At 32.1% G+C, this 15,434-nt stretch overlaps 2 protein-coding genes and 1 non-coding gene across 3 annotated transcripts; 1 reads left to right on the forward strand and 2 right to left on the reverse strand.

The window, feature by feature from the left end:
* The first annotated feature begins 873 nt into the window (after positions 1 to 873).
* On the forward strand, positions 874 to 955 carry TRNAS-AGA (transfer RNA serine (anticodon AGA)). Its single transcript has one exon. It is a non-coding gene; the product is annotated as a tRNA-Ser (tRNA).
* A 1,096-nt stretch (positions 956 to 2,051) lies between these two features.
* LOC129882809 (histone-lysine N-methyltransferase family member SUVH9-like) lies at positions 2,052 to 6,330 on the reverse strand. The gene is made up of 3 exons (XM_055957271.1): positions 5,790 to 6,330; positions 3,885 to 5,566; positions 2,052 to 2,500 (listed from the first exon to the last, which is right to left on the reverse strand). Exons 1-2 carry the CDS (start codon positions 6,189 to 6,191, stop codon positions 3,956 to 3,958), a joined length of 2,013 nt encoding a protein of 670 aa, XP_055813246.1. The 5' UTR covers positions 6,192 to 6,330; the 3' UTR covers positions 2,052 to 2,500; positions 3,885 to 3,955.
* A 6,678-nt stretch (positions 6,331 to 13,008) lies between these two features.
* On the reverse strand, positions 13,009 to 15,369 carry LOC129882824 (disease resistance protein RPV1-like). The gene has a single exon (XM_055957291.1). The coding sequence runs from the start codon at positions 15,018 to 15,020 to the stop codon at positions 13,956 to 13,958; it is 1,065 nt and encodes a 354-aa protein (XP_055813266.1). The 5' UTR covers positions 15,021 to 15,369; the 3' UTR covers positions 13,009 to 13,955.
* Between the last annotated feature and the right edge of the window lie 65 nt (positions 15,370 to 15,434).

Raw genomic sequence — 15,434 nt, forward strand, 5'->3', positions numbered from 1 at the left:
TTTTATATGCGTTGCTTGACCCAAGGAACTATCGGAAATAAGATTTGCGTACACATCACTCTCCCCAAATTCAGTTTGTGAGATTGCACCGAATATGCTGTTATTTGTTGTTATTGTGTTCCTCTAAGAACTCACATGATAAAGTCTCTCGACTTTAAATCCCAAAAATAACAGATGAAGACTTTTTGACAATGTGTAACTCTTGATAAGATTTATAATTAGCGCGCATATATATATATATATATATATATATATATATATATATATATATATATATATATATATGTGTGTGTGTGAATCCAAATATGTCGAATATATCGCTCATGTTATGATCTTTTATATTCTGGGTCTTGTTATTTCTTCGGTTGACGTATGCTTTTCACGTAGTATTCAACAGTAACTTCATTGAATGAGTTATGCTATAGCTAGTACTCTGAAATCTGAATGTTAACAATACAAAGATTAGGATTGCAAATCAATAAATACATAATTTTGAGTATTTGACAACTTGACAGTATAATATATAGTAACACATTACTTTGAAGTACAGAAAGTTCGTAAAATTAAGCTGAACTTCATTAATAAATAAATAAATATACCAACAATTATTTATATATATTTACAATTCAGAAAATCGGTTCTTTTTGTCTCAATTTATATGACTCACTTTTCTTTTTAATTAGTCCCAAAACAATAATACGTTTAATAACAATCTGACTTTAATATGATAATTTTACTGTTAATGAAATGATTTATAGTCATAGAAACATTTATGACTTATTAAAATCTCAAATTTCAAAGTCTTTATTTTTTAAATTTCGTGTCAAGTAAAACTAAATCAAATATATTAAAACGGTTGAAATAGAACAGCAAGTGGTCGTGCCGGAGTGGTTATCGGGCATGACTAGAAATCATGTGGGCTTTGCCCGCGCAGGTTCGAATCCTGCCGACCACGTTTCTATTATTTTTGGTTAATATAGAACACGATCATAAATGGAATGATAAAAAGTCGCGGTTAGAATAAAAGATTAGTAGGTAACCAACCGATCATTGTCTTGCTTTCTTGCGGGATAGGCTTGGTGATAGTTTGGTGTATTGTATCGATTTTGTCCCTTCATACTAGTAATAGTAACATTATTTTCGTAGTTTCTTGTCCTACGATTTATGTTATTTTTCATTTCTTGTGTTTCGGCTATCACATTATTTGGCTATTGTTACTGCCCTTTGTCTTTTGATTGATATGAAATGTTTTCCCTATTATTTATTATGATCTCTTTACTTTTGAATTTTTCTTTTTCAAACTAACTTGATATGTATTACTTGAGTCGAGCTCTTTCGAAAACAACCAATCTACATTTATGAGATAAAGATAAAGTCTACATATATTTTACCCTCCTAGATATAACTTTTTGGATTATACTGACTATGTTGGTGGTATTGCATTTGGACTGTTTCTTTAAGAGAGCTTGATGAACAAACAAATTTGAAAGATTATTACATATATATATATATATATATATATGAAATTCCTATTTCCTATTTTCACAATTAGGAAAGTTTACTCCTTTACCCTCTTGTTGATCTTAATGGATATAGGCTAGCAAGTACATTTCTCTGACTATCTAGTCTAGCAAAGAAAATCCATCCCTCCTTACTCATCCCTACTCTTAAGGTAAGGGTTAAATCTACATACGCTAACCTCTTCAAACTCCACACATAAAATCATAGTAAATATGTTCATATCTAAGAAAGAAAAATGTTTAGGTTAAGACGACAAGTTGTCCATTAGCAACAAATTTACAAAAATAACAGTAAACATTATTCCAATTATCAACTTGTACTTCTCATGGTAACTACAAACCAATATGATACCCAATGCATCAGATAACAATATGTTTCTTGTTTAATCAAAAATTTGAAAGTTGACACCATCTTGATAGTAAAAAGCTGGTATCAAGTACTCATCCTTTGTTCAGATTTAATTCGTTCTCAATAGCCACGAGATGATCTATCTCTTGCATTGCCATATTCAGAAGGGTGAAAATTGAATATAGAATCCCCAAATTTAGTTTACCTCTTCAATCCTTGAAAAACCATGCATTACAAATTTGAAACCATCTAGCTCTACCTCCTCTGTTAACTTGAACGACAAAAGGCATTTGACCTCTCGATTACAACTATCCATGGCACAGGATTGATATAATTTTCTGTACATGATCATATGAAGTTCGATCTTCATATTTACAAGCTAATAGGTTTTCTTTTTCCTTTTTTGAGAACAAAAGACACAAACATGATGCAGCTAATACTATAACATGAGTTCTTATAATGGGTAAGAATATTACTCCCAAGTTAGTTGCTGCAAGAAGCTTTCTTCTATCTTCTCAGGCAGTCATTGAACACGCCTTGAAATCTAGGTTATGTGGGCTAGATTCTATAGATTGCGAGTATTAGCGAGCAAAAGAAACAGGGAAAAGGTTCACCAACAACCTCCCGTCATCTGCACAAGAAATAATTCAACGTCAGCTGAATGTCTAGCTAACATTGATGTTAGTGACGGCCTATGTTGCTTGAACTCTTCAAAAGTGTCAGCATGTGCGTGTCGGATTCTCCAAAAGTAGTGTATTTTCGAAGAAACCGATACGGGTACAGCATCAAAAGTGAAGAGTCCGCGCAACTTAGGTGACGACCACAAGTCAGTAGCTTACTAAATTTCATGCTAGATTCTCTCCAACATAACAAAGGTATAAGCATCGAGTATACTGATGTCCAAAACCAGGAAATAGAACATGTAAAAAGGAGCTTATAATATTCTAAGTTTTTCTCCCCGACGTTCTATGAAGTTCACTTTACTCAAATAAAGTATAATTATTATAGGTCCTCCCGCCATATATGCAAGTGAATGAAATCCACAAGGAAAAACAGAACAATGTATAGGACAAGTAGCATTAAACAAGATGCACAATCATCAAGAAAGCACATACATTAGCAAGATGGGTTATTACTGTTACTTATCAGAAGAGGCGAGTAGCACATAAAGTGGAAAAGCCACAATTTTCCTTCAGAAAAAAGGTGTGTAAATGACATTTTACTGAATAGTGTCTTGATTGCCTTTGAGATACTAACAGAGACTATTCTCAATCTGTTAAGGTACTTCAACAGAAACATTTGAGCACTCCTAAAATGAGAACATTTTGTCAGATAATGCTATTTGATACTCCTAAATAAGTGACAGATAATGCTATTTGGTACTAAAGCAGAAAGAAACTAATCAAAGATGGCAGAGGCTACACTCTTCTTTTGTCCTGTTTGGTGCAGTTAATACTTCAAATTTCAACACTTCTAGTGTATATAATTTTTCACGGCTAAATTGGAAGCCTATTTGCTTTATTGAAGTAAACCTGGAAGCTTCTTACACAGAGAAAGCACAGAACAAAATGTACAAATAGAAAAAAGTAGAGCCAATAGAACTATTATCTGCCTCTGAATAATTACAGGACATCTGGTTCAAATTTATTGAAAAAGGAAGTACACTCAAATGCATTTGAAATGCCTTTACTACTAATCTATTGTATGCATATTCAAATAGGTTGTGTGGGTTCTAAAATTGTAAAGCAAGGACAGTGACATGCCAAAGAGGTTGTCAGAGCTACACGAAATTAAGACTGCCAGCTATGAACAGAATCACTCCAGGAAATCAAAGTGCAAAGGACTTCAATCAGCATATAAAGAAAGATGCAAAAAACAAAGATCACATGCAGCTACAGTTCAAAGACGACCAATTTACAGAATCTAATAGCAAAACCAGCAATTCAAGATAATGTTATGATGACTGTCATAATTTCAAACTCTACAGGATTTATTAGCTATTAATGGTTTCTTACCTTAGTACATGGTGTGCCAAAAATAGCTATGCTGCATCACATTGAAAACTGCACCAATTCCTATGAGTTAGTCAATTGCATATGGCAAGCTTCCCTGTGCAATCATCAGCCATTCCATAATCTATGCTGAGCTCCCTTAGGGGAGGGATATTCTCCATTGCAAAGAGCATGAGGTGAGGGAAAGATACATTATTATGATCATACAGCACAGGCTGTACTAGAACATTGGGGCTTGAACTGTGACTCATGTAACAGGCTAAATTCCTCATTCTAGAAACATCCATCGCAAAATCCAAAGGAGGAATGGAGGGGTATGCCGGTCGGACGTAATTAGAATCTATTCGGGACAAATCTCCCCATTCCGCCCATCTCTCAGAAAAATGACTTGGATAGATTAAACTATCACCATTCATTGTAAATATTTGAGCTTGCTCTTGTGTGAGCACAACACCAGTATATTCACAAATAAAAGACCCTGCTAGGATGAGGTCCAACGATCTAACCCCCCAACCAGTCTCCATAGACCGAAATACTTCAAACCTGTTCCTCACACCTTTCTGGCTAACTCGATTCCAACAAGTTGGAGGACATGAACAATGTGGTCCACATTCAAAAATAACTGGCTTTCCTCTCAACAAGATCCCATTCATATCATATGCAAAGTGTCCACCATTTTTCATTGCGCAAAAGCAACTATTCCCACACCCATCGGTGCACTCACAACCTGAACCATTTCCCGCATGCTGATAGACATATGGAGGAAATACAGTCTTCAACAGATAGTCAAAACAAGCTGGATCACGATCATTATCAATATCATTGAACAAAAATACAGGCACATTTTCCTTTTTCCTGGATATATCAAGAGAAATGTATCCCATGGGCCTTACCTCCAGTGGTCTGGTCCTAAGACTCTCAGCAAATCTAAGTACAGCACTTCCCATGTCTGGCTGATTCTCAATCCTAACAAGCTTATATTTATACACTCCAAATCCAGACTTGCCCACATCGAACCACGATTCCATGATTCTATACAATCCATCATAAACGTACACTTTACCACTAGAACTACCAGCATATTTAAAGCCACGAATTACCCTCACCTCAATTCCATAGTGCATGCTCCTTTCCAATGCCAAATTCCCACCTTCCAACTTTTGATGAACAACTTGCCGTGAGTTCTTATCCTGTCCACCTTGCCCCGTATATATAATCACGTCCCCAGCATCTTCATCATCCTCATAACCCCCTGAAGCAATTACACTTGTGGCAATTGGCTCCCCATTTGAGCTCTGGTTAGCAGGAAGATAATCAATCCCAGCTTGAGGCGTCCCATGTAATCCTACCACACAAAGCTCCATTCTATATAAGAACAAATCACCAACAATCACTCCTGGAATCGCACCAACAGTACGCTTATCACGATTCAACCAAAGTCCATGCTCCCTCATCATTTGTGATGCCTTCAAGTCCCCCCTTGCTCTAGTCTGTCTACCAGGACCCAAATGTTGGTTGTTGTCTTCCTCTAAATTTACAAAAATTCGTAAAGAATCGTATAACATTCGTGTCTTTCGAATCAGGTCACGGAAATATCGTTCATCCTCTGGTTTAAGATCTGTCACTCTAACCAACTCCGATGACCTCTTCTCATACTTCCTTCTTGCAACAACGATATCAGAAACCTGAGATTAAGTTGACGAATTAAAAAGGTTCTATCCAACCCACCAAAAAACTACTTGGGTCAGTAAGCATTATATCAAATTCATCTAAAAAATCATCATAACCCCAAATCAACTCAAACCAAACTAACAAAGAAATTCCATTTTATTCCATTTTTTAACCCAAACTTCTCCGAGATTTGATTTAGAATTTCTTATATGAGCTAAATTTAACAACCCCTAGTACCTGTGAATCATCGCTGACAGGAACAATCGCTCGACAACCCGGATCCTCAAAAGCTTCAACATCTCCATGTCTCTGTAACCTCTGAGCAAAAGCAGTTCGAAAAAGATCAGATATTCGAGTATACTCCGAATGCACACCTGTCTCATTTGAGCTTGGAATTTGAGAACTAGTAGCATTAACCTCCTCCTGCTGCTGCTGGGGAGTAGTATTACTGAAACCTGAACTAGAATTGAAATTGAAATTGAAACTGAAATTCGAAATGGGGTTTGTCGATTGAGGGGTAAATTCATCAAGGGGTTCAAGTTTCGGCTCAATTTTAGGGAAAATCATGGTGGGTGTTGGAGTTTTCGGTTCAGTAGGGAAATTAACGTCTTCTAATCCAACAACAGAACCCATTTCCATAGAAAAACAAGCAAACTGAAGAAGAATTTGTATCTTTTACACACAAATTAGCTCATGGGAAGAAAAAAAAATGGAGAAAATTTAGGGTTTTGCAGAGAAATATTGAGATTTCTCCATGGAAATGAAGAAAAAGACAGGATTTGTCTGAAACAGAAAATAAAGGAATCTTTTTATCTTTATTGTATTATGTATTATATCCAATCTATTTTTAAATGTACTTTTCTTTTTCGAATTTAAGCATCGATTTAGGAAATTAAAGAAATATTAATTAATTATTATTATTTTCAAATGTATTCGTGCACTTAATTTATTAAAAATAGATAAAACTGAATTTGAAGAGATATGAACTTTAACTTAAATCAAATACTCCTTATGTTTCAAAAAAATTGTCTTTCCTTTGGAATACGAGTGTCAAATTAATTAATATTCTATGTGAATTTGAATAATTTTGTAAAATATAATTTATATATTTAGAAATTAAATAAAAAGTATTATAAGTTAAAATAGTTAATAATTTAGAATATTTTTAAAAATTATGATTAAAAAATTTATATTCTTTAGTTGTTCGAATAGTAACTAAGATACTTAAATTGAAATTGAGGGAATATTAGTTATTAATGCAAGTAACCAAAAAATTTAATGGGTATATCAAAACTTAAAATATTAAACAACATTTAAAATGAAACGGAGATAGTAATTGGCCCTTCGATTATAAATGAGGGGTTGAATTTTTTTAAAGTAAAAAATTTGTCTTTAACTTTTAACTGGGAGATATTTTTTATGAGTCTCAAACTTTTTTTGTTTATGTATTCACACCTATTTATAATAAAAAAAAATTGATATTTTTTATCGGTCTCAAAATAACAAAATTCACTGTTAGGTGTATTGTGGTTGAAAGTTTGAATATGAAAATTTGATTATCGTTTTTAGCATGTGTTGTTGGTACTCATCAAAAGCATTCTAGAGAAACTTAATACCAAATTTTGAAATCATTAAAAAATGGTTTTGGTGATTTTAAATCACCTAATTATCATTCATATGAAGAAAAATATATTCAAATCATCAAAATCGTAAAGTTGCTTTAATAGTTATTGAAGTTGTTAACAATTACGAAATAAGTTTTAAAGTTATTGAAATAACTATTGAACTTATCCCAACAACTTTGATAGTTTGCTAAAATTATTATAACAACTACTGAAATTGTTAATAACTTTTGTCCATCATTCCAATATCTATCAAGCATGTATTTCTAGCTTTGCTCCATTGTTTTTGCATGTTCCCTAATCATGATTTACAATTATGAATACTGTTAACCAACTTGATTCTTGTTTAGTAAGTTACTATTTATTATAATTTATGGCGAGTTGGTTATTGCATAATTCCTTTGATTGGATTGTCACATTTTTTTTGTTGTTTATCTAAAGGTTATATATGTTTCATAAGTTGATTTTAATGATAACAAGATTAATGTAGTCAATATTCACTTAGTTACTTGAGTGTACATACATACATACATATATATATATTTCACTATAACAATTATTTTTTTATATTATATTTTACCTTTCTATAATTTTTTACTTATAACAATAATAATCATCTTTATAATAACATACTTTTTGTAAAATTATATCTCTATAACATTTTTTTTGATAATATAATAATTCATCATATTTATAGAAATAGAATTTCTAAGATCACCAATAACAGGCAGAGATTTAGATCAAATAGTTTGATACTTTAATACATCATTTATAAAAAAGAATATTATATGAAAATATATTTTTATTATTAAAATATTTCCATTTCTATACAAAGTGTGATTAAACTTAAGAATTGACATTTTTTTACTTGTGATAGTCAAATATTATTTAATTGACAACTACTGTTCTTTGTGTATAACAATCAATTGCTATAGCAGTAAAAATGATCTCGAAACTAAGAACATTATTATAGAATGATTTAATTGTATATTAAGATCCAAGACCTATAAGAAAAGAACAAATTTATGTCTTAAAATTTGATGTACTCATTTATAGGAGAAATGGTGAAATCAAGCAAAATATGAAAAACATAATTTGAAGATAAAAACTTACCCAAATTACATATTTACATCAAGTCAACAGATGTATAAAGTTATGTTTCTATACTCATTGCGATCACTTAATTGTGATTACTTAATGTATACTATTATTTCATTAAATCATATAACTATAGTAAGTTAAATTAATTTGGTAAATGCTTGGTGCAGGTAGATAGTTACCCAATTTAAAACATTATTAAAGGGAATAAAAAAATAATCGACTATCAAGTAGATAAGTATCAAACCAGACATGGCGCAATGGAAGTTAAATTTATAAAAGAACTTTTGAATTTTGTGCAAAATAAATCTCCAAATTTAAATGAAATATCCTTGAAACAATTGATCAATAAAAAGAACGGTGTTTTGATTGGGCTAGTACATTCTTTTGGGGAAAAGAACACATGTAGCCTAAAAAGAAAAAACTATTTATAAATAGCTATCTTCTTATTCTTATATCTTTTTAAATTGTTAATTCGTGTTTATTATTTAATATAATTGAAGTATATATATATATATATATATATATTCTAATGGCATAAAAAAAAACACTACTCAATTACTCTTTGATATTATTAGTATACATATATAACAAATAATATTTTAGTGAAAAAATTACTTAATTACTGTTTAATACCATCAAAGTATATAGATATCATTAGAGTATATATATATATATTTCGATGGTATCAAGCATGAAGAAATAATAGTTCAGTGAATAAAACAAGAGAGTGGACAGGTAATTAATTTGGGTAATCCAACTCAGTTAAATAATTTAAATTAGATCCAATTTATATAATTTTTTCATTCTTTTTTGATACTTATATTGAGAGTAACGCATTATTTGGAAATAAAGCGACGAAAAACATGTTGCAAACTTGCAATATTTAGCAAATGAAATGATGAAATCTTCTTTAAACATGAGTAAAAGATATGAGCAAGATATCCTCAAATTAAGAAAGAAATATAGTATAATATATCCTCAATTGACCGGCAAAGATATTGTGATAAAGTGGTAAATATTTTTTTATAATCGAAGGTTTAGAATTCGAATTTTCTTAAGCATAAATTATACAGTCACTTTTGTTATGAAGCGATTTAATTTTAAATGTGAAACTTTTTGATAAAAATTAAAATATAATCAAATTTTAATATGAATATCAAACACAAAATGAAATCATCTTCCAAAAAAAAACACGGCCATAATCAACAATCATGTTTCCTTAACTACATATTTTAATTTATAATTTTTTGAATTATAATTATCTTTATTAATAAATTATTTATATATCAAATATTTTTAAAATATAAATATATTATTTAATTTAAAATTATTAAATTTTATCGAATTCATAATTATTATTATTATGACTACCTCTAATTAAGTGCCACACCCATAATTTTGTGTCACCCACTGTGCACATGTCACAAGAAAAAGCACCCACAAAAGCAAGAACTAATTCTAGTTAGGTGAGGTTGCTCTCCTTGTTACATGTGTATAGTGGGTGACATAATTTATATGCAGTGTTGGTACTTTTCACCTAAAGGATAATTATAATTTTTTTTATTCATACTTATCTGTTTAGTTTGAATGCTGCACGTTTTTTAAGAAATAATAATTGATATAAATATTTTATAATAATATTTATATTAATTAATATTTAATTTTAAATTTTAAAAAATAATTTAATAAATAAATAATTAATGTTAAGTTTAAAACATAAAAAAATAAAATTATCTCTTAAAATATTAAACGCGCCAAGAAAAATATAAATATATTTTTAATAAAATAAATAAATAAAAGTGAACAGTGGTTAGAACGGTGTTGTTATATGAAGTGGAATGCTGGCCAGTCAAGAACTCACATGTTCAGAAGGTGCATGTTGCGGAGATGGGATACTGAAATGGATGTATGGACACATTAGGAGTGATGGGATTAGGAATGAGGTTATTCGGGAGAAGGTGGAAGTGACCTCTGTGGCAGACAAAATGAGAAAAACGAGACTGAAATGGTTTGGCCATGTGCAAAAAAGGGGTGTTGATGCATCAGTTAGGAGGTGTGAGCGGCTTCATTTGGGGGTAATGCGGAGGGGTAGGGGTAGACCAAAAAAATATTGGAGCGAGGTGATTAGACAAGATATGGCGCAACTCCATATCACCAAGAACATGACCTTAGATAAAAAGGAGTGGAGGTCGTGGATTAGGGTAGTAGGTTAGTAGGAGTAGAAGGTTCGTAGGGATAGAATGATGTCTTGCCCTATGACTGTTTAGAATTGATTGTAGGTCTAGGCGTGCCAATATAGTTGTGTGTTATTGCCTCTCGATCATCACATTATTTTGCTATTGTTATTGTTCTTATCCTGTCTTGTCTTGTATAATTTGCATCGCTTTTTGTTTTTGCCATTATGATATATTTTTCTTTCTTATTTGGGCTGATACTTTTAAGTTGATGGTCTTCCGGAAACAGCTTCTCTATCTTAATGAAATAGTAGTAAAGTCTGCGTACACTCTATACTACCCAAACTCACTTGTTGAATTTCAATGGATATATTGTTATTGTGATTTGTATATAGTATATCTTGAATTATATATTTTTCATTAGGAGGCATTCTTTTGTCCTTTTTAGGGACACTCAATTAAAAAAAAAACAATCTTCTATTTGTAAAAAAATAAATAGTTTTTTTTTAAAGTTACTTGGCTAGGGACCACTTGCCGCTGAAACCGGGAAAACTTTAGTTGTCATCTAAGTTGGATTTGAAATTTCAGATTTTTGGCTCCAAATTTTGAATAAAGTGAATTTTTCGTATTGTGTTTTGATTTTTTTGCAAAAATTCTGTAAAATAAAATGGTCTGAAATTTAGAAGTAAGAGTTGTGTTTGATCATACTTTTTTTGCAAAAAATGTATTTAGAATTTGAATGTACGATATTTTTCCTAAATATGTTTTATACTCTAATTTCTAAAAATTATTAAAATTATCCATTCTGACTAATTTACTTGAAATAGACAATCAAATTTGTTTTAAAAGAGTAATATCTTAAACAGATAATTACATAATATTATAGATTATATCTCATATACAAGCTATTATATACTATTGTAAAAAAAATTCACTTTATTTTGAAATTGGAGTTGTATTTGATTATAATTTTTATGCAAATAATATTGGGTTATTTTGAATGTACTTATCCTAAAATGAATTAATCAAAAGAATAAATAATACATAGTATCTATTATTTGTATAATATCTTATTTAACATAGCATTAAAGTGGTAACCCCCCCCCCCCCCAACCTCCCAACAATTTTAAAAAAAAAAAACGGTAAGCGAGCAAGCTTACGAAATGAAGGAAGAGGAGACCCTTCTATTATAAGTTGAAAGCGAAGTCGATAGTCCTCGTATTGGTAATTATTATACGCTAAAAGTCTATATAAGATATAGAAGGAAAAATATGAGAAAATTCAATAAATAAAGAAAAAGAAGAAGGCCCTCTCCAACCAGTCAAGTGGCTTTCAGCTCCTCTCCTCGCGGCTCCCTGCGTTGATATTCGAGGAAGTAGCTCTCGACACGAGGGATATACAAGAAAGACCTGCTCTAGATCCCCAAGTGAATTCAAAAAGAAGTAAAAAAGGCAAGACGATCGCATACATTAAATGGGCTTACTATTGAGAACTACTGTCTCAATAGTAAGACCAGGCCCAAATGATATAAGGACACCCAATTCCAGCCCTTCTACTGTAGTTTTCAGCCCATCTCTAGTGGACTTTTTTTTAATTTCATCGAGTATGAAAATAAAGGAAAAATTACCAAATTACACACCTTATATTTTTATATTTTTAATTATTTCATACCATTTGTAAGAATTTCAAAAATCCCTCTTCTGATACATAGGAATGATGTTGATACATCGCGATTTGATACATAAGTCCTTTTCATGATACATCGCTAGTTGATACAAACCAGACACAAAATGTATCAGTAAAACATAAGTTTTACTACTATTTTTGTTGTGTTCATGATATATTAAGTGTTATAAGCTGATTCATAAGTTTTATTGATATTACAATGTTTAGTTTGTATCAACTAGCGATGTATCATGAAAATGACTTATGTATCAAATCACGATGTATCAGCGTCATTCGTATGTATCAGAAATATGGAGAAAAAAAAAATTCGAATAATTACCAAAAAAATTGAGATAAATTATAATTAGACTTTTTCATTATAGAATATAAGTAAAATATCCATAAAGGAAAGCCACGAAGGATATTCCTCGTGCCCCCTTGCTATTCTCCGCCAGGTCCTTGGCTAGTAGGTGGCTCTCAGTGCACACGACTTCTAGGATTTCGACTAACAATTCTTTTTTTCTTGGTCCAAGTGTATAATAATTCATCGATTATTAAATTGCTAAACTTAATGTGTTAGTACCACAACTATTTGACAAATATATGTGACAACATAATCACTTATTTTGAATTACAAAATGAAAATCCACCTAATTAAAGAAATATGCGAATAATTTCTTAGATATATGCTCATGGATGCGTAAGTTATAACAATCACACATAAAATGAGATTTAGGGAAAAGAGTTATCAATTTTTACTTGTGTTTGTTGAACGCAATAAATACCTGGTGAAATATTTGATGTGCACGTACATAACACATATCTATGTTTAGTCAAATTAGCTTTATCACAGATGCAAGTACTCTTTATCATGACTCATACAACACCACCATCAACAGCATATTTAATGAAATCTCACAAGTGGAATCTTGAGAGGATGGTGTGTACGCAAGCTAACTTACCTTATAAGGGTAGATAAGTTGTTTCTCACTCGAACACCATCATTATAAATAAAAATTTCATCCATCTATCATTGATACAACTGTACCAACAATGTAGAACATATTCTTTCCATACTATTTAAAATTTGTGATCTAAAACAACTCATAAACAAACCTTTGCATCACTCGTTGCATCCTTTTCAAACTCCAGGCGAATTCCCCAGCATAGTTCTTTCTCCGGGGTGCCCAATTGAGATACCTCCAACATGTAATAATCGTTTGTGTTCTTCCCTTGTTTATTGCCAGAAGCATGCCACAATGTTTCAAATGGTACGTAGGCGCAACAAATGAAAGGATACAAGGACGACAATGTTTCATGGATGTAATACTTCAAGGAATATTTTCTTTCAGGGTCAGATTTGCAGACCAATGTAGCTCTTAATCTTCTGTACTTTGTAGTAGGACCGTAACTTATCCAAAAACCCATGAATTTATCGGTATACCAAGATGGGTTCAGATCAATTGAGATCTCTTTTTGATTGATAAACCGATCATAATCGAACAACTCTGGAATTCTGACTTGATCAGGAAAACAAATGAGAAAATAATCTCTTTGGTGGAAGTCACACTGCATGCAATAGAAAATATTATTAATAGAAATCAATTTGATGAGAATATTCAACATTCATATATGAGCGGGCCGGATAGATCAAAATCTAGATGCATGTCCTGACAGTTCCACAGTCGGATATCGAGCGCTTAAACAGCTTAAGATAATCAATTACGAGATCTCTGATACTCTTCAAGGCTAAATGATAATCTGCAAATAGCTCCTTTAATTTTTGGGGTAGCTCTCCTGGCAGTTCATTAAGATTCTCACAGAATTGTACGTTCAGATGCTCAAGGTGTAAGAGTCCTTTTGAAGCTTTTTGGTAAACAAGAAATATTGCTTCCACTTACATTCAACTTTTCCAACAAGTGCAAAGATCCTAAATCCTCAAGAAGTCCACCCAATATGTTGCAATTACTAAGATCAAGTGATGTCAAGGAGGATAAACCTGACACTTGATGCAAGACGAAACTTGGGGAATGTTGAAATTGTTGTTCATGTGAGAATCTTAACTTCTGCAGTTTGCAAAGCTTGGTGATGGAGGGAGGTGGTTGGGAGATTGCAGTTTCTCTCGCATCAAGTTCCTCTAACTCTTGCAAATCACCAATGTTTTCAGGAAGCTTCTCTAGCTTTTTGCACCTGCAGAGGATAAGAGTGTGGAGATTCATCAAATTACAGAGGCTGTCTGGTAGACTTACAAGATCTTCACAACCTTCCAGATAGAGAGCTTTAAGGCCGCTCAGATTCCCAATGGATGAAGGTACTTCTCTTATCCCAGTAGAATTCAGAGTCAGTTCTCTCAAGCAATGCATATCTCCTTTGAATTCGGGAAATGTACATAATTTTGGGGAATTAGATATCTTGAGCTCATGAGGGGATTTCAGCTGAATAGAGCTTGGAAGCTCCTTTAAGTTCTCACATCTATCTATCTCTAACAAACGGAGCTTCTTTTGAACTCCAAGAGATATGGGGAGCTTTACCAATCCAGAACATCGGGATATCTCAAGAAATTCCAATTTCTGTGATTCAAAGAGGCTGTTTGGCAGTGCTGCAAGTTTATTGCAACCTGAAATACGGAGATCTCTAAGATTTCGAAAAGCGTCCGGAATACTTTCAAGAATTTCACAATCAGTCAATTGTATCTCTCTAAGGCCGCTGAGAGATGGGGGTAAGCTTCTTATCCACGGGGATCCTAGACTGAGTTTTGATAAGCTACGCATATCTCCACAGATTTCTGGAAATTCTTCTAAGCTTGTGCATTCAAGGAGATTGAGAGCCTCAAGAGATTCCATGCAGACAAATTTTGGAAGCTTCTTAAGTTTGCGACAATCATCCAAACTCAAATAAGTAAGCATTCTGCAATGTCCAAGAGAGGGATGAACCTCTTCCAAATTCTTACACCACCGTAAAACAAGTGTCTTCAAGTTTGTTAGAGCCCCTGCTCATGCTATGATGGATTCCAATAAAATCATGAAAGCATGGACATAATTGAATCCATCAAAATCTGGTTTTTTATTGATACATGGTTTGTATCAACTAGCGATGTATCATGAAAATGACTTATGTATCAAATCGCGATGTATCAGCGTCATTCATATGTATTAGAAGAGGGATTTTTGAAATTTTTACAAATGATAGGGAATAATTGAAAATATAAGAATATAAGGTGTGTAATTTGATAATTTTTCCTTTTATTTATATGAGTCCGACTTTAATTAAATAATAAGTCTTTTTAATTAGGTGACGTGGACCTCTAATAAGAGGCCACA

Source organism: Solanum dulcamara, chromosome 1 (assembly GCF_947179165.1).
Source record: "Solanum dulcamara chromosome 1, daSolDulc1.2, whole genome shotgun sequence".
In the NCBI taxonomy this organism is placed as follows: domain Eukaryota; kingdom Viridiplantae; phylum Streptophyta; class Magnoliopsida; order Solanales; family Solanaceae; genus Solanum; species Solanum dulcamara.